This window comes from Tachyglossus aculeatus, chromosome 6 (genome assembly GCF_015852505.1).
Source record: "Tachyglossus aculeatus isolate mTacAcu1 chromosome 6, mTacAcu1.pri, whole genome shotgun sequence".
In the NCBI taxonomy this organism is placed as follows: Eukaryota; Metazoa; Chordata; class Mammalia; order Monotremata; family Tachyglossidae; genus Tachyglossus; species Tachyglossus aculeatus.
Genome location: NC_052071.1, coordinates 41903197 through 41924209, shown reverse-complemented (window position 1 = coordinate 41924209; position 21013 = coordinate 41903197). Strand labels below are relative to the sequence as shown.

General features: G+C 46.5%; 1 protein-coding gene across 1 annotated transcript; it reads left to right on the top strand.

The window, feature by feature from the left end:
- The first annotated feature begins 6508 nt into the window (after positions 1–6508).
- PIN4 (peptidylprolyl cis/trans isomerase, NIMA-interacting 4) lies at positions 6509–19651 on the top strand. The gene is made up of 4 exons (XM_038748244.1): positions 6509–6611; positions 15592–15665; positions 17352–17471; positions 19478–19651. Exons 1-4 carry the CDS (start codon positions 6575–6577, stop codon positions 19634–19636), a joined length of 390 nt encoding a protein of 129 aa, XP_038604172.1. The 5' UTR covers positions 6509–6574; the 3' UTR covers positions 19637–19651.
- Positions 19652–21013: the final 1362 nt, after the last annotated feature.

Below are 21013 nucleotides of genomic sequence, written 5' to 3'. Positions count from 1 at the left end.
CAGCATGGTCTAGTGGATAGACCCTGGGAGTCAGAAGGACCTGGGTTTTAATCTTGGCTCCGCCACATGTCTGCAGTGTGACCTTGAGCAAGTCACTTCACTTCTCTGGGCCTGAGTTACCTCATCAGTAAAGTGGAGATTAAGACTGTGAGCCCCATGTGGGACAGGGACTTTGTCCAACCCAGTTTGCTTGTACCCACACCAGTACTCTGTAATTATTATTATGGTATTTGTTAAGCTCTTACTATGTGCAGAGTACTGTTCTAAGCACTGGGCAGACCTGGCACATAGTAAGCACTTAACAAATGCCACAATTATCATTATTATTATTAATTGTTTTTTCCTCAGGGCTTAGAGTAGTTAAAGATTCCCTCGCAACTGCATCCTGACCAAAGACCGTTTTAGTAAGCGAACCCAAGAAAAAGGCAGCCCCCACCACATTCTCTTGGTATGGAGTACCATCAGATAACTACCATTATTTCCCTTTTTGTTTTCTTTTTTTCCTTCCACTTTGACCCAGAGAGTCTCTAGCTATTGACCTTCTATTTCCTAGTGTACAAGTGTTTACACTTGATGCCAAAGGCACCATCTCCTTACTGTTGTTTTTTTTTAACAACCTTCACCCTTCTAGTTCTGCAGTCCAGTGATGTAGGCCAGTCCCACAAGGAGCCCGTTATTCCAGTCACAGCTCACCTGGAGTCTGGAACTGAGATTCCCAGTCCCTCTGTCTTGTTTCTCGGCACTCTTTGAAATCGCATTTAAACATTCCAGAAGGTCGTGGATTTTTACCTTCTGCCTTTCCCCTGTTATTGTGTCAACTTGGTTCAAATGTTGGCGTGGGTACTACACAACCTCTTCCTCCTTGGTCCTCCCTCCCAGAGCCTTGAGGTTTTGATGTGCTCCGTGGAAGCCCAATTGTTCATTCCCACGTGGATGAAAGGCTTGGGAAGGCAGTAAATGAGGCTCATCAAACTCCTGGGGACGTCTTGGATTCCGGCCTTTGGCAGGAAGTTCAGTTTCGGAAGTTCATCGTTAGGCTCTTTCTCTCGAGAGAGTCACGACTGCCAGCATCCTCCTCTGCTTCTCGGAGCCTGGTGTCTAAAATCATCTGGCTTCTGGAGGCTTTGGCTGTTCCTCCTATGCCTTCTTCCTCCCTTTCATCCAGCGCTTAGAGCAATGCTTGGCACATAGTAAGCGCTTAACGAATGCCATCATTATTATCCAGGAGGCTCTGGGGATTGGGCACCGACTCTTGTCGGTGATGAGGACAGTCACATCCGAGGGCATTGGGTGTCATTCCCCACCTCCAACCCTCCTTACCCTTTCCTTCCAGGCATGAGCCAATCCAAAAGTGCTTTCTCGTTTTATACCCAATCCTGGTCCCCTTCTTTTTGAAGCAACTTTTTCAAGTATATCTTTCGAATGTGTTTTGGGGATGGGTTTTACCTTGCCTCTTCAGGGTGTTTTCATTCTTCTTATTGCCTGTTAAGGGAAATTGGACACATCAAAATGTCTGAGCCTTTCTAGATATCTTTTCTGGTGCTTCTTTGACTTTTGTTCACTTACCTATAATGTCTGGGGGATTTCTTAGTTTTTTGAATCCCCCCCCTAGACTGTAAGCTCATCATGGGCAGGGAACATGCCTGCTATTTCTGTAGTATTCTCCCCAGTGCTTAGTAGAGTGCTCTGCACATAGTAAGTGCTCAATACCTACTATTGATAGATTGATTTAAATTTTATTTTAAAGAATGGATGTAAATTTAAGGCTGGACATAAGTGAATTTAATCTTTCTAAATTCCTACATTTGAGGACCATCCCCAAATAGTTTTATTTTGCCCTTTGCCTTTTTTTTGCTTTTTTTTCAGGTTCCCTTTCCAGAGTCGGGAAAGGAAGCATGTCTGTAGTGTTGTGCCCTGGGCAGAGAATGTGTCTGCCAACTCTATTGTATTGTACTCTCCCAAGTGCTTAGTACAGTGCTCTGCACATAGTAAGCGCTCAATAAATACCATCGATGACGATGCACAAAGCAGCAAAATAAAGTGAATACAGAGGACTATAAAAACCTACAAATGAACATTAGGATGGGAGATCACATTTATCAGCACTTTATAATTTAACCTTTACCGAGTGCCGACAATGCACTAAGGGAAAATGAAAAGGAAACTAGTCCAAAAAAGTAACCCAGGTATTCGCAGACCAATTTCGTAGGCTGGAAGGCAAAGAGAATACAGGGTCCCAAAGATGTGCTGTGTGGTCGGAACCAGAAGGCTACTGAACTTCAAGAGGCATCAAACAGGACTCCTCTGGGCTGGGACGTTACCCGTGGCATATGCACTGTTGCAGTAATGAAATCACAAATGTATTTCTCAGACTTCTTTTTTCTAAAAAAAAAAATCCCTTATTGAAATGCTACCAGCGATCGAAATGTATTCTCTCAAATGCTACAGCTGTTTGTGTCTTCTTAAAATAAAATGTTTTTTAAAATAGTGTCTTCACTGTTTCATCCAGTAGTGTTCATTTAAGCGGGACCATCTCGTCAAGGCAAACACAAAAGTCAGTTATTCCCTCTTTGGCCCTAAGGTAAAAGGGGCTCGCCGGATTTTGCTCCAGCCTTCTGTGGCAGTCCTTTAGAGCTAGAAAACCAGGTTGAGCCCAGGGCCTTGCGCAAATCACTTAACCACTCTGTCCTTCAGTTACCTCATCTGTTAAATGCGGATTAAGACGGTGAGCCCCATGAGGGACTTGGACTATATCCAGTCTTGTATCTACTCCAGTACTTAGTACAGTGCCCGACAGATAATAACAATAATAATAATAATAATGGCATTTGTTAAGCGCTTACTATGTGCAAAACACTGTTCTAAGCGCTGGGGGGGGATACAATGTGATCAAGTTGTTCCACATGGGGCTCACTGTCTTAATCCCCATTTTACAGATGAGGTAACTGAGGCTCAGAGAAGTTAAGTGACTTGCCCAAGGTCACACAGCAGACGTGTGGTGGAGCTGGGATTCGAACCCATGACCTCTGACTTCAAAGCCCATGCTAAAGCTCCGAGTACGATCTCTACTTGGATGATTCCTAAATCCACCTCTCCAGCCCTGACCTCTCTCCTTCACTGTAGTCTCACATTTCTTCCTGCCTTCAGGGCATCTCTACTTGGATGTCCCACGGACACCTTAACATGTCCACAACAGAACAGAACTCCTCATCTTCCCACTCAAACAGTCCTCCCCTTGTCTTTCTCAGAGTGTGCCTGCTAATTCTGTTGCACTGTATTCTCCCAAGGGCTTAGTGCAGGGCTCTGCACATAGTAAATGCTCAATAAGTATCATTGATTGATTGATTCCCATCACTGGAGAAAGCACCAACATCTTCCCTCTCTCACAAGCTCATTACCTTGGCATTATCCTTGACTCATCCCTCTCATTCAACTCAGAGATTCAATATGTCACCAAACCTGTTGGTGCAGCCTTGCAACATCACTGAAATCTATGCTTTCCTCTTCATCCAAACTGCTACTGTGCTGATCTGAGCCCTTACCATATGCCCCCTTGCCTACTAGAGAAGCAGGGTGGCTCAGTGGAAAGAGCACGAGCTTTGGAGTCAGAGGTCATGGGTTCAAATCCCGGCTCCGCCACTAGTCAGCTGTGTGACTTTGGGCAAGTCACTTAACTTCTCTGTGCCTCAGTTACCTCATCTGAAAAATGGGGATTAAATACTGTGAGCCCCCGTGGGACAACCTGATCACCTTGTGACCTCCCCAGAGCTTAGAACAGTGCTTTGCACAGAGTAACCACTTAACAAATGCCATTATTATTATTACCTCACCCCTCTCCCCACTTCGGGCCTTACTTCACTCTGTTGTCCAAATCATTTTTCTTATAAAAATATTCAGTCAACATCTCTCTGCTCTTCAAGAATCTCTCTAACTACCTCTGCATCCAGTAGAAACTCTTGACCATAGGCTTTATAGCACTCAGTCACCTTGGCCCCTTCTATTTTACCTCACTGATCTCCTTCTAAAGCCAACCAGCACAATTTGTTCCTCTACCACCAACCTACTCATTGTACCTCAGTCTCCTCCATCTTGGCGCCAACTCCGTGTCCTTGTCCTCCTTCTGGCCTGGAACTTCCTTCCACCTAATATATGACAGAGTACCACTCTGCGCACCTTAATAATAATAATTATTATGGTATTTGTTAAGCACTTATTTACAGGCACTGGGCTGGGATAGGTAGAAGATAATTGGGTTGGACACAGTCCCTGTACCACATAAGGCTCACAGTCTTAATCCCCATTTTACAGATGAGGGAACTGAGACACAGAGAAGTTAAGTGACTTGCCTAAGGTTACCCAGCAGATAAGTGGGGTGGATGCCGGATTCGAACCCATGACCTTCTGACTCCCAGGGCTGTGCTCTGTCCACAAGGCCATGCAGCTGCTTCATCTTCAAACCTCTATTAAAATCACTTCTGCAAGAGGCCTTCCCTCTTGGAGATATCATGGCCTAGTGGCAAGAGCCCGCGCTTGCCAACTTGTACTTCCCAAGCGCTTAGTACAGTCCTCTGCACACAGTAGGAGCTCAATAAATACGATTGAATGAATGAATGAATGAATTTATTACTCTATTTATTAATTTTATTTGTACATATTTATTCTAATTATTTTATTTTGTTAATATGCTTTGTTTTGTTCTCTGTCTCCCCCTTCTAGACTGTGAGCCCACTGTTGGGTAGGGACTGTCTCTATATGTTGCCAACTTGCGCTTCCCAAGTGCTTGGTACAGTGCTCTGCACACAGTAAATGCTCAATAAATACGATTGATTAATTGATTGATCGATTGATTCCTCCCTTCAAGGCCCTACTGAGAGCTCACCTCCTCCAGGAGGCCTTCCCAGACTGAGCCCCCGTTCTTCCTCTCCCCCTCCTCCCCCCTCCATCCCCCCTGCCTTACCTCCTTCCCTTCCCCACAGCACCTGTACCTATGTATATATGTTTGTACATATTTATTTATTTATTTTACTTGTACATATCTATTCTATTTATTTTATTTTGTTAATATGTTTTATTTTGTTTTCTGTCTCCCCTTTCTAGACTGTGAGCCCACTGTTGGGTAAGGACCGTCTCTATGTGTTGCCAACTTGTGCTTCCCAAGCGCTTAGCACAGTGCTCTGCACACAGTAAGCGCTCAATAAATACGATTGATTGATTGATTGATTGAGCCCGCTGTCGGGTAGGGACCGTCTCTATATGTTGCCAACTTGTACTTCCCAAGCGCTTAGCACAGTGCTCTGCACACAGTAAGTGCTCAATAAATACGATTGATTGATTGATTGATTGAGCCCGCTGTCGGGTAGGGACCGTCTCTATATGTTGCCAACTTGTACTTCCCAAGCGCTTAGCACAGTGCTCTGCACACTGTAAGCGCTCAATAAATACGATTGATTGATTGATTGATTGAGCCCACTGTTGGGTAGGGACCGGCTCTATAGGTTGCCAACTTGTACTTCCCAAGCGCTTAGCACAGTGCTCTGCACACCGTAAGCGCTCAATAAATACGATTGATTGATTGATGGATTGAGCCCGCTGTTGGGTAGGGACCGTCTCTATATGTTGCCAACTTGTACTTCCCAAGTGCTTAGTACAGTGTTCTGCACACAGTAAGTGCTCAGTAAGTATGATTGGAATGAATGAATGAATGGATTGATGAATGGATGAATGAATGGATGGATGGATGGATGGATGGATGGATGAATGAATGAATGAATGAATGGATGAATGAATGAATGGATGGATGGATTGATGAAGCAGTGTGGCTCAGTGGAAAGAGCACGGGCTTTGGAGCTAGAGGTCATGGGTTCGAACCCCGGCTCCACCACGTGTCTGCTGTGTGACCTTGGGCAAGTCACTTAACTTCTCGGAGCCTCAGTTCCCTCATCTGTAAAATGGGGATGATAACTGTGAGCCCCATGCTGGACAACCTGATCACCTTGTATCCCCCCCAGCGCTTAGAACAGTGCTTTGCACATAGTAAGCGCTTAACAAATGCCATCATTATTATTATTATTATTATTGATGAATGAATGAATGAATGAATGAATGAATGAATGAATGAATGAATGAATGAATGAATGAATGAATGAATGAATGAATGAATGAATGAATGAATGAATGAATGAATGAATGAATGAATGAATGAATGAATGAATGAATGAATGAATGAATGAATGAATGGCTTCACCCGCCCCACTCCTCCCCTTGAACGTCCGACGCGCCTGCAGCGTTGGCCACGCCCACCGTGACCACGCCCATTCCACGTCAGCCCCGCCTCTGCGGAGCTTCTGCTTTCGCGCATGCGCCAGTTTCCCCCTCTCCCCCCCCCCCCCATCCATCCCTGATTCCTATTGGCTGCCGAGTCATCAGAAGGCCCCCCTCGCGGGGCTTCCGGGGTTGCCCCCCGCCTGCCTGTTCGGCGTCGCCCGTCAGGCAGTGGTTCGGCCGCCCCGGAGGGGGGGGGCCTCCCTCCTCCTTGTCCTCCTCCTCCTCCTCAGCGGGCCCGCAGGCCCGCAGCATGGCGCCCAAGCCCAAAGGGGGCAAAGGGGGAAAAGGTAAATGGGCCGAAAATCTTTCCTTTTTGGGTTTTGTCGTCTTCTCCCCCTTATAGTCGTTCATTCAGTCCTATTGATTGAGCGCTTACTGTGTGCAGAGCACTGGACTAAGCGCTTGGGAAGTACAAGCTGGCAACATCTAGAGACGGTCCCTACCCAACAGCGGGCTCACAGTCTTGAAGGGGGAGGCAGACAACAAAACAAAACAGATTAACAAAATTAAATAAATAGAATAGTAAATATGTACAAGTAAAATGAATAGAGTAGTAGATCTGTACCAACATCCATACAGGGGCTGTGGGGAGGGGAAGGAGGTAGGGGAGGGGGAGGGGGAGAGGAAGGAGAGGCACTGTGGCTCAGTGGAAAATAGTGTAAGAAATATGTACAATCAATCAATCAATCAATCGTATGTATTGAGCGCTTACGGTGTGCAGAGCACTGTACTAAGCGCTTGGGAAGCACAAGTTGGCAACATATAGAGGCAGTCCCTACCCAACAGTGGGCTCACAGTCTAAAAGGGGGAGACAGAGAACAGAACCAAACATACCAACAAAATAAAATAAATAGAATTGATATGTACAAGTAAAATAAATAAAACGTACAAACATATGTATATATATATATATATATACAGGTGCTGTGGGGAGGGAAAGGAGGTAAGGCCGGGGGATGGGGAGGAGGGGGAGAGGAAGGAGTGGCAGTGTAGCTCAGTGGAAAGTAAATAGAGTAAGAAATATGTACAAACAGGTGGTGTGGGGAGGGGAAGGAAGGAGAGGCAGTGTGGCTCAGTGAAAAATAAATAATTAGAGTAAGAAATATGTACAAACATATATATATATATATATATATATATATATATATATATATATATATATATATATATACAGGTGCTATGGGGAGGGGGAGGGGGAGAGGAAGGAGAGGCAGTGTGGCTCAGTGGAAAAGAGCCCGGGCTTTGGAGTCAGGTCATGGGTTCAAATCCCGACTCCGCCACTTGTTAGCTGTGTGACTTTGGGCAAGTCACTTAGCTCCTCTGTGCCTCAGTTCCCTCATCTGTAAAATGGGGATTAAAACTGTGAGCCCCCTGTGGGACACCCTGATCACCTTGTAACCTCTCCTATGCTTAGAACAGTGCTTTGCACATAGTAAGTGCCTAACAAATGCCATTATTATTATTATTATTATTATTATTAAGGAGGGGGCTCAGTCTGGGAAGGCCTCCTGGAGCCCGGTGTTGGGTAGGGACCGTCTCTATATGTTGCCGACTTGTACTTCCCAAGCGCTTAGTACAGTGCTCCGCACACAGTAAGCGCTCAATAAATACGATTGAATGAATGAAATGAGTGAATGTGTCTCTTCTAATAATAATAGTCATGATTCATTCATTCATTCAATTGTATTTATTGAGCGCTTACTGTGTGCAGAGCACTGTACTAAGCGCTTGGGAAGTACAAGTCGGCAACATAGAGACGGTCCCTACCCAACAACAGGCTCACAGTCTAGAAGGGGGAGACAGATGACAAAACAAAACATTTGGCTTGATGTACGCAGAGCACTGTATTGCATATCTGGAAGCATACAATGCAAGTTGGCAGAAGTAATCCCTGCCCTTTCATTCATTCAATCATATTTATTGAGTGCTTACTGTGTACAGAGCACTGTACTAAGCGCTTGGGAAGTACAAGTTGGCAACATATAGAGACGGTCCCTACCCAACAACAGGCTCACAGTCTAGAAGGGGGAGACCGATGACAAAACAAAACATGGTGGCATTTATTAAGCACTTACTGTGTGCAAAGCACTGTTCTAAGCGCTGGGGAGGTTACAAGGTGATCAGGTTGTCCCATGGGGGGCTCACAGTCTTCATCCCCATTTTACAGATGAGGGAACTGAGGCCCAGAGAAGTGAAGTGGCTTGTCCAAAGTCTTCTACTGCTATATTGTAATAACAACAGTAATAATAATTATCCTTATCTTTTTTATTCCCCTTATCCTCTCCTCTCCCATCACCCCCACCCTCTGCCCTACCCCGTTCCCCTCCCCACAGCACTTGTGTCTATTTGTACATACTTATTACTCTATTAATGATGTGTATATAGCTATAATTCTATTTATTTTTATGGTATTGACACCTGTCTTTTATTTTGCTCTGTCTCTGCACTCTAGACTGTGAGCTTGTTGTTGGGTAGGGACTGTCTCTGTTGCCGACTAATAATAATAATGGTATTTGTTAAGCGTTTACTGTGTCCCAAGCACTGCTCCGAGTGCTGGGGTAGATACAAGGTGATCAGGTGGTCACACATGGGGCTCACAGTCTTAATCCCCATTTTACAGATGAGAGAACTGAGGCACAGAGAAGTGAAGTGACTTGCCCAAAGTCCCACAGCTGACTAGTGGCGGAACTAGGATTAGAACCCATGACCTCTGACTCCCAAGCCCGTGCTGTTGCCACTGAGCCATTTCAAGCGCTTAGTAAAGTGCTCTGCACACAGTAAGCACTCAAAAAATACGAATGAATGAATAATTATGGTGCTTGTTAAGCCCTTACTGTGTGCCAAGCACTGTTCTGAGCACTGGGGGAGTTAGTAATGAATCAGGTTGGACACAATCCTTGTCCCCGTATTGATCCCCATTTTCCAGATGAGGTGGCCGAGGCTCAGAGAAGTGGCATGCCCAAAGTCACACAGCTGACGTGGCAGAGTCGGGATTTGAATCCAGGTCCTTCTGACTCCTAGGCCTGCACTCTATATACTAGGCCACACTGCTTCTCTCCTAAGCGTTTAGTGCAGTGCTTGGCACACAGTAAAGGCTCAACAAATATGATTGACTGACTGAAGAGTGGGGAGCCGAGGAAGATGAGGAGAGTCTGGGATGCTTGAGGGTGAGGAAGAAAGAGAAGAGGAAGAGGAGGAATTTGGAAAGCTTGAGGGGGAGGAAGATATTGATGCCTGTCTATCCATTCACTCAGTGGTATTTATTGAGCGCTTACTGTGTGCAGAGCACTGTACTAAGCGATTGGAAAGTACAATTTGGCAACCGGTAGAGACAGTCCCTACCCAACAACGTGTTCACACAGTCTAGAAGACTGTTTACTTGTTTTGATGTCTTCCCCATGTAAGCCCATTGTGGTCAGGGATTGTCTCTATTCCTGAATTGTACTTTCCAAGCGCTTAGTACAGTGCTCTGCACAGAATAAGCGCTCAATAAATATGATTGAATGAATGAATGAGGAGGCGGGAGGTGAGGAGGAGGGAGAGGAGGAGACGTTTGGGTTGCTGGAGGAGGAGGATGGTGAGCAGGAGGAGGAGGGAGAGAGGAGGAGTTTAGGATGCTTGAGGAGGAAGTCGGGATGCCTGAGGGTGAGGATGGGCAGGAGCAGAGGGAAGGGGAGCAGGGAGAGAGGGTGGGGAGCAGGAGGAGTGGGAGGAGAAGGAGGAAGAGTTGGGGATGCTTGAGGAGGAGGAGGAGTTTCTCCAGTGGCTGCCTGTCAACCTAGGAATCAAGCAAAAGCTCCTCACTCTTGGCTTCAAGGCTGTCCATCACCTTGCCCCCTCCTACCTCACCTCCCTTCTCTCCTTCTCCAGCCCAGCCCGCACCCTCTGCCGCTAACCTCCTCACTGGGCCTCATTCTCGCCTGTCCCGCCGTCGACCCCCGGCCCAGAATGCCCTCCCTCTGCCCATCCGCCAAGCTAGCTCTCTTCCTCCCTTCAAAGCCCTACTGAGAGCTCACCTCCTCCAGGAGGCCTTCCCAGACTGAGTCCCCTTTTTCCTCTCCTCCTCCCCATCCCCCCTGCCCACCTCCTTCCCCTCCCACAGCACCTGTCTATATGTTTGTGCAGATTTATTACTCTATTTTACTTGTACATATTTACTATTCTATTTATTTTGTTAATGATGTGTATATAGCTATAATTCTATTTGTTCTGATGATTTTGAGACCTACCTGTTTTGTTTTGTTGTCTCTCTCCCCCTTTTAGACTGTGAGGCCGTCGTTGGGTAGGGGCCGCCTCTATATGTTGCCAACTTGTACTTCCCAAGCACTTAGTACAGCGCTCTGCACACAGTAAGCGCTCAGTAAATACGATTGAATGAATGAATGACTGAGAAGCAGAGGGAGAGGGAAGAGGAGGATGAAAAGCAGGAGGAGGAAAAGAGAGAGGAGTTTGGGCTGTCTGGGAGTGGGGAAGGGGAAAAAACGAATGAATGAATGGAATGAAGAATCATTGCAGGCAGGGAATGTCTGTTGTTGTGTTGAACACTCTCAAGCGCTTACTACAGTGCTCTGCACACAGTAAGCACTTAATAGGATTGGTTGAATGAGTAAATACAACTGATTGACTGTTTGGGGGGCACCCCCAGGTGGAAAGCACAGTACTTACTGGGCACCTGGAATAGAGGTAGAGGATTTGACGGGTTCTAGTGGGATCTCCCCGAGTGGGGACCAACTGGGCAATCAGTGGTCATTATTGAGTGCCTACTATATGCAGGGCACTGTACCAAGCGCTTGGAAGAGTGCAATACACAGAGTTGGTGGCCACCTTCCCTGCCCATAGCCAGCTTAGAGCCTAGCACGGGAAGCAGGCATATTAATTAATTACAGATATGTGCCTAAGTGCCGTGGGGCAAATATCATATGCCCACAGGGCACAGATCCAAGGCCATATACAACTCAGAAAGGTGTGGGGGGGCGGAGAGAGGGCTTAATCAAGGAAGGCATTTTGGAGGAAGTGTGCCTTAATAAGGCTTTGAAGTTGGCGAGAGTGGTGGCCAGAGGGAGGACGTGGGAAAGGAGGCGGCAGTAAAATCGAGGTACAGAGAGCCGGCTGGCGCTAGACAAGCAAAGTGTGTAGGCTGGGCTGTAGCAGGAAATCAGAGGGAAGGTAGGAGGGGGCGAGCTGACTGACTGCTTTAAAGCCAGTGGTGAGGAGTTGCTGTTTGATGTGGAGGGGCAATCACTAGAGGTTTTTGAGGAGTGGGGAGAAATGGATTGAACCGTTTTGAAGAAAAATGATCCAATCAGCAGAGTGAAGTTTGGACTGGAGTAGGGAGAGACAGGAGGCTGATCAGTGATCGATTCGGGGTAGAATAAGCGTGGGGGTCAGCATGGGAGTAATCTGAATGGAAAGGAGAGGGTGGGTTTTAGCCATCTTGTGAAGGTAAAACCGACAGGATTTGGTGACAGATAGTGAATATGTGGGTTTGATGAGAGATGAGTTGAGAATAATGCCACGGTTTGGGGATTATTTTTTTAATGGTAGTTAAGCGCTTACGAGGTGTCAAGCACTGTTCTGAGTGCTGGAGTAGGTACATGTTTTTCAGATTGGACACAGTCCCTGTCCCACGTGAGACTCACAGTCTTAAGTAAGATGGAGAACAGTAATCCCCATTTTGCAGTTGAGGAAACTAAGGCACAGAGAACTTAAGTGACTGTCACACAGCAAGCAGTTGGCAGAGCTGGTATTAGAGAAGCAGCATGGCTCAGTGGAAAGAGCGTGGGCTTGGGAGTCAGTGGTCGTGGGTTCAAATCCCGGCTCCGGCAACTGTCAGCCGTGTGACTTTGGGCAAGTCACTTAACTTCTCTGAGCCTCAGTTACCTCATCTGTAAAATGGGGATTAAGACTGAGCCCCACATGGGACAACCTGATAACCTTGCATCCCCCAGCACTTAGAACAGTGCTTTGCACATAGTAAGCGTTTAATAAATGCCATTATTATTATTATTAATTATTATTATTATTATTACCCAGGTCCTCGGACTCCCAGGCCTGTGTTCTTTCCACTGGGCCATACTGCTTGTTAGACAGGGAGGATTGTGGTATTGTGTACAGTGATGGGAAAGACGGAGAGGACAGGGTTTGAGTGGGAAGCTGAGGAGTTTTATTTCGGACATGTTTAATTTGAGGTGTTCTCAATCTCATCTAGCTCACCGCCGACCTCTTGCCCATGTCCTGCCTCTGGCCTGGAACGCCCTCCCTCCTCATATCTGACAATTACTCTCCACCCCTTCAAAGCCTTATTGTAGACACATCTCCTCCAGGAGGCCTTCCCTGACTAAGCCCACCTTTCCTTTTCTCCCACTCCCTTCAGCCCTTATGCGTCACCCTGATCTGCTCTCTTTACTCACCCCCCACCCCCAGCCCCACAGCTCTTTTGTCCATATCCGGAATTTATTTATATTAATGTCTGTCTCCCCCTCTAGACTATAAGCTCATTGTGAGCAGGGAATGTGTCTGTTTATTGTTACATCTGTTATTTTGAGACATCTCTGTCTTCCCCTTCTAGACTGTGAGCCTGTTGTTGGGTATGGACTGTCTCTATATGTTGCCAAATTGTACTTTCCAAGTGCTTGGTACAGTGTTCTGCACACAATAAGCTCTTAGTAAATATGATTGAATGTTATATTGTACTCTCCCAAGTGCTTAGTAAGGTGTTGTGCACACAGTAAAGGCTCAATGAATATGATTAGCTGACCAACTGATTGTTGCAGGCCTGAATTGGGGACCTTTGGGCAGGCCCTGAGGCCAAGCTGTGGTGAGCTTGAGTCCTGATAAGGATGGTATTGATTAAACTCCATGCTAAGCACTGGGATAGATACAAAATAATCACACATCAGACACAGCCCCTGCCCCAACTGGGGCTTACAGGCTAAGAAGGAGGAAGGGTTTGTGACTTTCCCTAAGTCACCCAGCCAACAGTTGGCAGAACCGCTGCCAGAATCGGATTTATTGACACGCAGGTTCTTTCCACTTTGCCTCTGATTCGACTCCGTATAGGCACATTCATTACGAGTTTGCTGCGGATAGCTCCGAGTCAGTTAAATTTAGGGTATGAAGGTCTCTGAAGGAGAGGGTCAGGGACAGCTTCAAGGAGGAAAGGGAGGTTGCTTCAGTATCTTGGGCAGAGATTCTGAGGGTGGGAGAGGAAAAGCAATATGGGGCTAGCAGGGTTAAGTTCCTGGGGTAGGTTAGGAAAGGTGAAAATGGAAAGGTAGGTCAGGACCAAATGATGAAGAGCTTTAAAGGCCAGAGAAGTTTGCCTTTGAACTGGAGAGCAATTGTGAAACAGGGTGGTGTAATGGAAAGAGCAGAGGACTGGCTTCTAAACCCTGCTCTGTGTGACTTTGGGTGAGTCATTTCACCCCTGTGCTCTCCAAAGTAGGGCTAATATCCATGTTCTCCCTCCTCATACTATGAGCCCCGTGTATAACAGGGACTGTGATTGATCTGCTTATATTGAATCTATGCCAGTGCTCAGTTCAGCGTTTAGCACATAGTAAGGGCTCAACAAAGACGATTATTAATGAGAGCAGTAGGAGGGCTGGAAAGTGCATATAGGCACAGGTATGGCGTCTTGAAACTATCTCTTACCTTCACCCACCCCTCATCCTATTTGAATCTTTTGAAGGGGTGGCAAGACTCAGTGGTTCAACACTGAACTGGAGCTCAGGGCTTCCAATTTAAGCCATAGAACTTTCCAGCTAGTTTGCTCAAAAAAAAAAGTTTTCATTAAATCATATCTATTGAGCACTTACTGTGTACAGAACACTGTATTAAGCATTTGGGAGAGTACAATAAAACAATGAACAGGCACATTCCGTGCCCACAATGAGTTATGTCCCCATCTTGTGAAAAATGGAGAGGTCCCTGAGTTCTTTGGAAGCAATTTGTACGTAGAGGAACCCACCAATGTGTCTTCCTGATCTTCAGAATTGCATCTGCCCCACAATTATAGAGAAAATTGTGACCATCGTATCATATTCTCCATCCTGGGTTCTCTTTGTAGGACCACCCTCTCTGGCTGTCTTTAGAACAACCAGAGGACATGGGAACTCACAACAGCTAGAATCTGGAGTCGTTTCCCGACTCCCCTACTTGTCTGCCATGTGACCTCAGGCAAAGTCATTTAACTTCACTGTGCCTCTGATTCTTCCTCTGTGAAATGTGGATTAAGTCCAACTCCCTCCTTACTTAGACTGTGTGCCCCATGTGGGACAGGGACTGTGTCCAACCTGCTTATCTTGTACCTACCCTAGGGCTTCATAAAGCGCTCAATACATAGCAAGCGCTTAGCAAGTACCATAATTTCTCTCCCTCCCACCTGCCCCTGGGCCAAATGCCCTGTCATAGTTTAGCTTTGCCTGGAGCATCCGGTTGTGAACTCGCTTGTTTTGAGCACCCCCAGTTAATCCCCAAGGGGCTCTTTTGATTCCCATCTCCAGGGAAATTCATGCTTGCTGTCACAAAAAGGCCTAGAGGGAAGTGTCGGGTATATAGGACAAACTCAGGAAAGGGTAGTTTGAGCATCATGTGTGTATTATGTAACCTAGACCAGCGAGGCCTAGGTGGTCCCCAGCAAAAAAACAAGCCCATCACAGAATCCCACTTCTGCTTTTAATAATAATAATGATGGCATTTATTAAGCGCTTACTATGTGCAAAGCACTGTTCTAAGCGCTGGGGAGGTTACAAGGTGATCAGGTTGTCCCACGTGGGGCTCAGTCTTCATCTCCATTTTATAGATGAGGTAACTGAGGCACAGAGAAGTTGTGACTTGCCCAAAGTCACACAGCTGACAAGTGGCGGAGTTGGAATTTGAACCCATGACCTCTGACTCTAAAGCCCATGCTCTTTCCACTGAGCCACGCTGCTTCAAGCTGCATTATTTATTTTGCTTTTATTCAAGCTCTAAATTTCAAGTGACATGCGTAGTTTATATTCATCCATTGCAGCAGCGATGCATCTATTTTTGCCCATTAGAAATGAACTTGGGGCTAATTTTCATTTGATTCCCTTCGGAAGAGGGCTTGGCTCGCTAGTGATGCGACTCAGTACCCCTAAAAAGTTGGGGCAGCACCCCCCTGCTATTGGCGAGGGTCTGGGGAGCAGGGTGGGACATGAACTGACCAATTCCTGTATCTTGACTACGTTAGGGACAGGGTGGATGATGTCATTCTTCATTCCTGTGGCCTGCTCTTTTATAAAGGGGGAGCAGCTTCTGGAGGTGATACTGCTGATAAGAAGGCTCAAGGACCCAAAGGTGGTGGAAATGCAGTGAAGGTAAGTTACAATTATTTCATTTAAGCTCGCTCAGGTCAGGGAACGTGACTATGAACTCTGTTTTATTGTACCTTCCCAAGCAGTCCAGTGCTCTGCACCCAGTAAAAGCTCAAAAAAATACCACTGATTGATTTTTAGTGCCTTTTCTAGGGTTTTATCAAACCCCTGAGGCTCCTTGATTTGATTACCATTAAGGTAATGTTCCAGTCGAATACTGATGAGTGAATTCTGGGCTAATACCTCCGACCTGCTGCACTGGGATGTGGGATGTGAGCACAGCTGCTGTAGATGGGCTGAAAAGCAAGGCCACGTTTGGAGCTTTGCCATGTGGAACAGGGACCATATCCGACCTGATTTACCCGGCATCCACCCCAGCCCGTAACAGAAGCAGCAATTTGTACTTCCCAAGCGCTTAGTACAGTGCTCTGCGCATAGTAAGCGCTCAATAAATACGATTGATGATGATGAAGCAGCGTGGCCTAGTGGAAAGAGCACGGACCTGGGTTCTAAGGCCAGCTCCTTCATTTGTCTGCTGTGTGACCAAAAACAAACCACCTAACTTCTCTGTGCCTTACTTCCCTCATCTGTAAAAGGAGGATTAAGGCTGTGAACACTTTGTGAGACAGGGACTGGGTCGAACCCGATTTTCTTGTATTTATCCCAGTGCTTAACACCTTGTCCGGCCCATAGTAAGCATTAAACAAATACCATAGAAAAGAGGTCACAATGATTATTGCGAGGAAGGAGAAACATTAGGATCCTCTGTATCCCAGCACCCCATAGGCAGTTAATAATAATAATAATGATGGCATTTAAGCGCTTACTATATGCAAAGCATTGTTCTAAGAGCTGAAGCTTGCTGGGCTTGCTAGTGGGGTGTACCTAAACCCTGTTCTAATCCCACCTCACCCAAGGCCTGCTCCCCTCACTTGATTCAGTCGTAGGAGAGGGTAGTCTGGAATTGGTATTTTTCAATCGGTCATTTATTGAGCACTTATCCTGTGCAGGGCACTGTATTAAGCGCTTGGGAGAATACAACAGAGTTGGTAAACATATTCCCTGACCACAAGGAGCTTACAGTGTAAAGGGGGAGACAGACATGGCTATAAATAGATTACAGGTATGTACATAAGTATTGTAGGGCTGAGCGTGCAAATCCAAGTGCGAGGGTGACGCAGAAGGGGGTGGGAGAAGAGGGAATGAGGACTTAGTCGGCGAGGGCCTCTTGGAGATGTGCTTTTAATAAGGCTTTGAAGGTGGGGAAGAGTGATTGTCGGTTATGAAGAGGAAGGGCATCCCAGGCCAGAGGCAAGACGTGGGTGTGGGGTTGGCAGTGAGATAGATGAGGTGAAGGTTCAGAGAGTAGGCTAGCAGTAGAGGAGCGAAGTAGAGGCTTTTTGCCATCTCTACTGCTAGTTCATTACCACCAGGCAGCTGTTTTGAAGGCTACTGCTAGTCCCTAACCTCCTGTCTTCTGCTGTGGGGAACCCTTTGTTCTAGCCTACCAGCCTCTTCCACAACCCCGTGATCCACGCAGTAATTCCTCCAGCTGAAAGAATGACGTTGGAACCGGTTTTAGAAAATGCACATCCAGCCAAGCAAAACCGATTCAGGCAGTAGACGGTCCTCCGAGGGAGGCTTGTGGAATGAGCCTCACGGTGCACGTTTTCTGTTTTTGCCTTCTAGGTTAGGCACATCTTGTGTGAAAAGCACAGCAAAGTCCTGGAGGCCATGGAGAAGTTGAAGTCCGGAGTGAGATTCAGTGAAGTGGCCACCCAGTACAGTGAAGATAAAGCCAGGCAAGGGGTAGGCATCACCGATCTGTCGGGGACCAACCAAGAATCACCAGACCCAAACGGGGGCCTCTGTTTGAGTTAGATGCCATGGTAAAGATGTAAAGAAATGCTGAGGGTATAAGGTGGTCCGAACCCATGCAGGCATTAGTGAGATTTGGGCCTCACAGTGCCCCTTAATTAAGGCTAGTTAAAACGGGCTGTGAGACTGTGGGGAAGCTTTACAGACAATAGTCGACTCAAGGGTTGAGGTACCGTGCAGCTGTGGCCTGAGCAGCAAAGGGAACGGTATAGCTAGGATAAAAATCAGGCTCCACCGAGTCAGCTCTTCAGCTATGCTAACAAAGGGGAGGAAAAGGCAAAAATACAAAACTAAAAACATCCAACTGGGAAGGCAGTTTGGACTCTGCTTATGCAGCCTTTTGGCACGGTCACAGGGTCAGTCTTGATGGAGGGACTTTGGTGGGGAGATTCATTCATTCAGTCATATTTATTGAGCACTTGCTGTGTGCAGAGCACTGTACTAAGCGCTTGGGAAGTACAAGTTGGCACCATATAGAGATGGTCCCTACCCAACAACGGGCTCACAGTCTAGAAGGGGGAGACAGACAACAAAACAAATCAAGTGGACAGGTGTCAAGTCATCAGAACAAATAGAAATATAGATGCACATAATTAACAAAATAAATAGACTAGTAAATATGTGCAAGTAAAATAAATAGAGTAATAAATCTGTACAAACATATACAGGTGCTGTGGGGAGGGGAAGGGGGAAGAGGAAAAAGGGGGCTCAGTCTGGCCAGGAAGGCCTCTTGGAGGAGGTGAGCTCTCAGTAGGGCTTTGAAGGGAGGAAGAGAGCTAGCTTGGGCGGATGTGTGGAGATTGAAGCTTGGAACTCATTTTGTTCCTTTTTCATGCCCCTCCCTTCATTTGATTGTATTTATGGAGCGCTCACCGTGTGCAGAACACTGTACTAAGCGCTGGGGAGAGTACACTCCAATAACAGACAGGCACATTCCCCGCTTACAACAAGCTTACAGTCTAGAGGGGGAGACAGACGTTACTGTAAATAACAGCTATGTACAAAAGTGCTGCGGGGCTGGCATGGGAGATGAACAAAGGGAGCAAGTCAGGGTGATGCAGAGGGCGTGGGAGAAGAGGAAAGGGGGGTGCTTAGTCAGGGAAGGCCTCGTGGAGGAGATGTGCCTTCAGTAAGTTTTTGAAGTCTGGGGAGAGTAATTATCTGTTGGATTTGAGGAGGGATGGTTTTCCAGGCCAGAGGCAGGATGTGGGTGAGGTGATGGACTGCTTAAAGCCTAAGGTGAAAAGTTTTTGTTTGATGCTAGGCTAGGCAACCACTGGAGTTGCTCTCCTCCCCAGCAACCTCGTGACATCACAAGAACAGAGACCCAGCATACCCTTTGGGAAAATAGCCATCATCCACCCTCCTGGTGCTCATTTCTAAGTCCCCAAATCAGGAATGTGGGGTTTGGAACTTGCTCGTTATCCAGCATGGTTCTGAAAAGCAAAATCAAGTAAAAAATAAGTCAGGCTGCCATAAATGAAATAACCGGGTGTCAAGGATTGGCCTTAAATGCTGTGGTCCTAGCTGCCCCAGTGGCTGGGGATTAACTGTACGTTAGGAGTTGTCAGAGGCAGTCTGGTTCCTAGGTAACAAGAAGTATGATTAATGGAAAAATTAAATTCGTTTTCAGATTGGGATGCTTGGTTATCCTTGGCTCTCGGTTTTGAAAGATAGTCCCTCCGTATAGCTCAATGTAGGTTAAATATAAGTTTTCAATTCACTTGACGTGTAATCTGCCTTCATTGTGGGCGGGGAACCTGCCTGCCATCTGTGGTACAGGAAATTCTCAACAAAATACCACTGATTGATTGCCTTGATGTGGTCAGGGAATGTGCCTACCAACTCGTGTACTCTCCCAAGAGCTTAGTACAGTGCTGTGCACACAGCAGGTGTTCAATAAATATCATTGACTGACTACCTTTTGGATTTTGCAGGGAGACTTGGGCTGGATGAGCAGAGGGTCCATGGTTGGGCCGTTTCAAGAAGCTGCATTTGCCTTACCCGTCAGTAGCATGGACAAGCCCATGTACACAGACCCTCCTGTTAAAACAAAGTTTGGGTATCACATCATCATGGTCGAAGGGAGAAAATAAAGGACTGTCAACCTGTTGGTTTGTCATCTTACCCTTGTTTTAAGAGACACTGGGGCGGCCGGGAGTTTCGGTGATGTTATTGTGAGGGTGAGACAGATGGACGTGAGACTCCTGCTGTGTATTGTTAGAGACGACAGAGATGGTAATCGCCATCTGGAGCAACAGCATCTATAGCATATGAACCTCTGCACATACAGAGAAACTCCTCCAATTCCCAACCAACCTAGAAGCAGCGTGGCTTGGTTGCAAGAAAATAATAATAATAATGATAGCATTTATTAAGCACTTACTATGTGCAAAGCACTGTTCTAAGCACTGGGGAGGTTACAAGCTGATCAGGTTGTCCCACAGGGGGCTCACAGTCTTCATCCCCATTTTACAGATGAGGTAACAAGCGCAGAGCAGTGAAGTGGCTTGCCCAAAGTCACACAGCTGACAAGTGGCAGAGCTGGGATTTGAACCCATGACCTCTGACTCCAAAGACCATGCTCTTTCCACTGAGCCACGCTGCTTCTCTGGGAGTCAGAGGACCTGACTTCTAATCCCAGCTCCGTCAAATCACTTGGGCAAGTCGCTTCCCTTCTCCGTGCCTCGTTTCCGCATCTGCAAAATGGGGATTAAATACCCATCTTCCCTCCTACATAGCCTGAGAGTCCCATGTGGGACAGGGGCTGTGTCTGAACTCACTAACTTGTACCTACCCTTAGGCTTAGAACAGTGTTTGACAAGTAGTAAGCATAGAGAAGCAGCATGGCTCAGTGGAAAGAGCATGGGCTTGGGAGTCAGAGGTCGTGGGTTCTAATCCCAACTCTGCCACTTGTCTGCTGTGTGACCTTGGGTAAGTCACTTAACTTCTCTGTGCCTCAGTTCCCTCATCTGTAAAATGGGGTTTAAGACTGTGAGCCCCATGTAGGACAACCTGACTACCTTGTATCTACCCCAGCGCTTAGAACAGTGCTTGGCGCATAGTAAGCGCTTAACAAATACCACCATTATTATATTATCTAAATACTGTAAAAAATATCCTCTTATTCACCTCCACCCTCTTAATCTTAACCCTGTTTCAGTCTCCCCCAAATAAACCCTAACTTGGAGGCCGTGTGATCTACTGGAAGGCCCAGGGGCAATCAAAACCCAAGCTCTAACTACCATCTCTGCTACTGATTGACACTAAATCCCTTAACCTCTCTGTGCCTCAGTTTCCTCATCTGTAAAAGGGGGCTGAGTCCTCTTCGTACCTCTTAGATTGTGAACCCCATGTGGGACATGAACTGCTGGCTCTGAGTAGCCCAACATTTACCATAGAGAAAGTTCTTAATAGTTACTAGAGTTAACTATCAATTTAGATTCCCCTAAGCTGTGATTTATGTAAGTTTC

Bases quoted from the DNA above. Each gene is read 5' to 3' on its own strand.
- PIN4 (XM_038748244.1), top strand. From the start codon at position 6,575: ATGGCGCCCAAGCCCAAAGGGGGCAAAGGGGGAAAAG. The intron at 15,666-17,351 runs GTAAGTTACAAT...TTTGCCTTCTAG, and splicing joins GTGGTGGAAATGCAGTGAAG to GTTAGGCACATCTTGTGTGA. The intron at 17,472-19,477 runs GTAGGCATCACC...TGGATTTTGCAG, and splicing joins AAGATAAAGCCAGGCAAGGG to GGAGACTTGGGCTGGATGAG.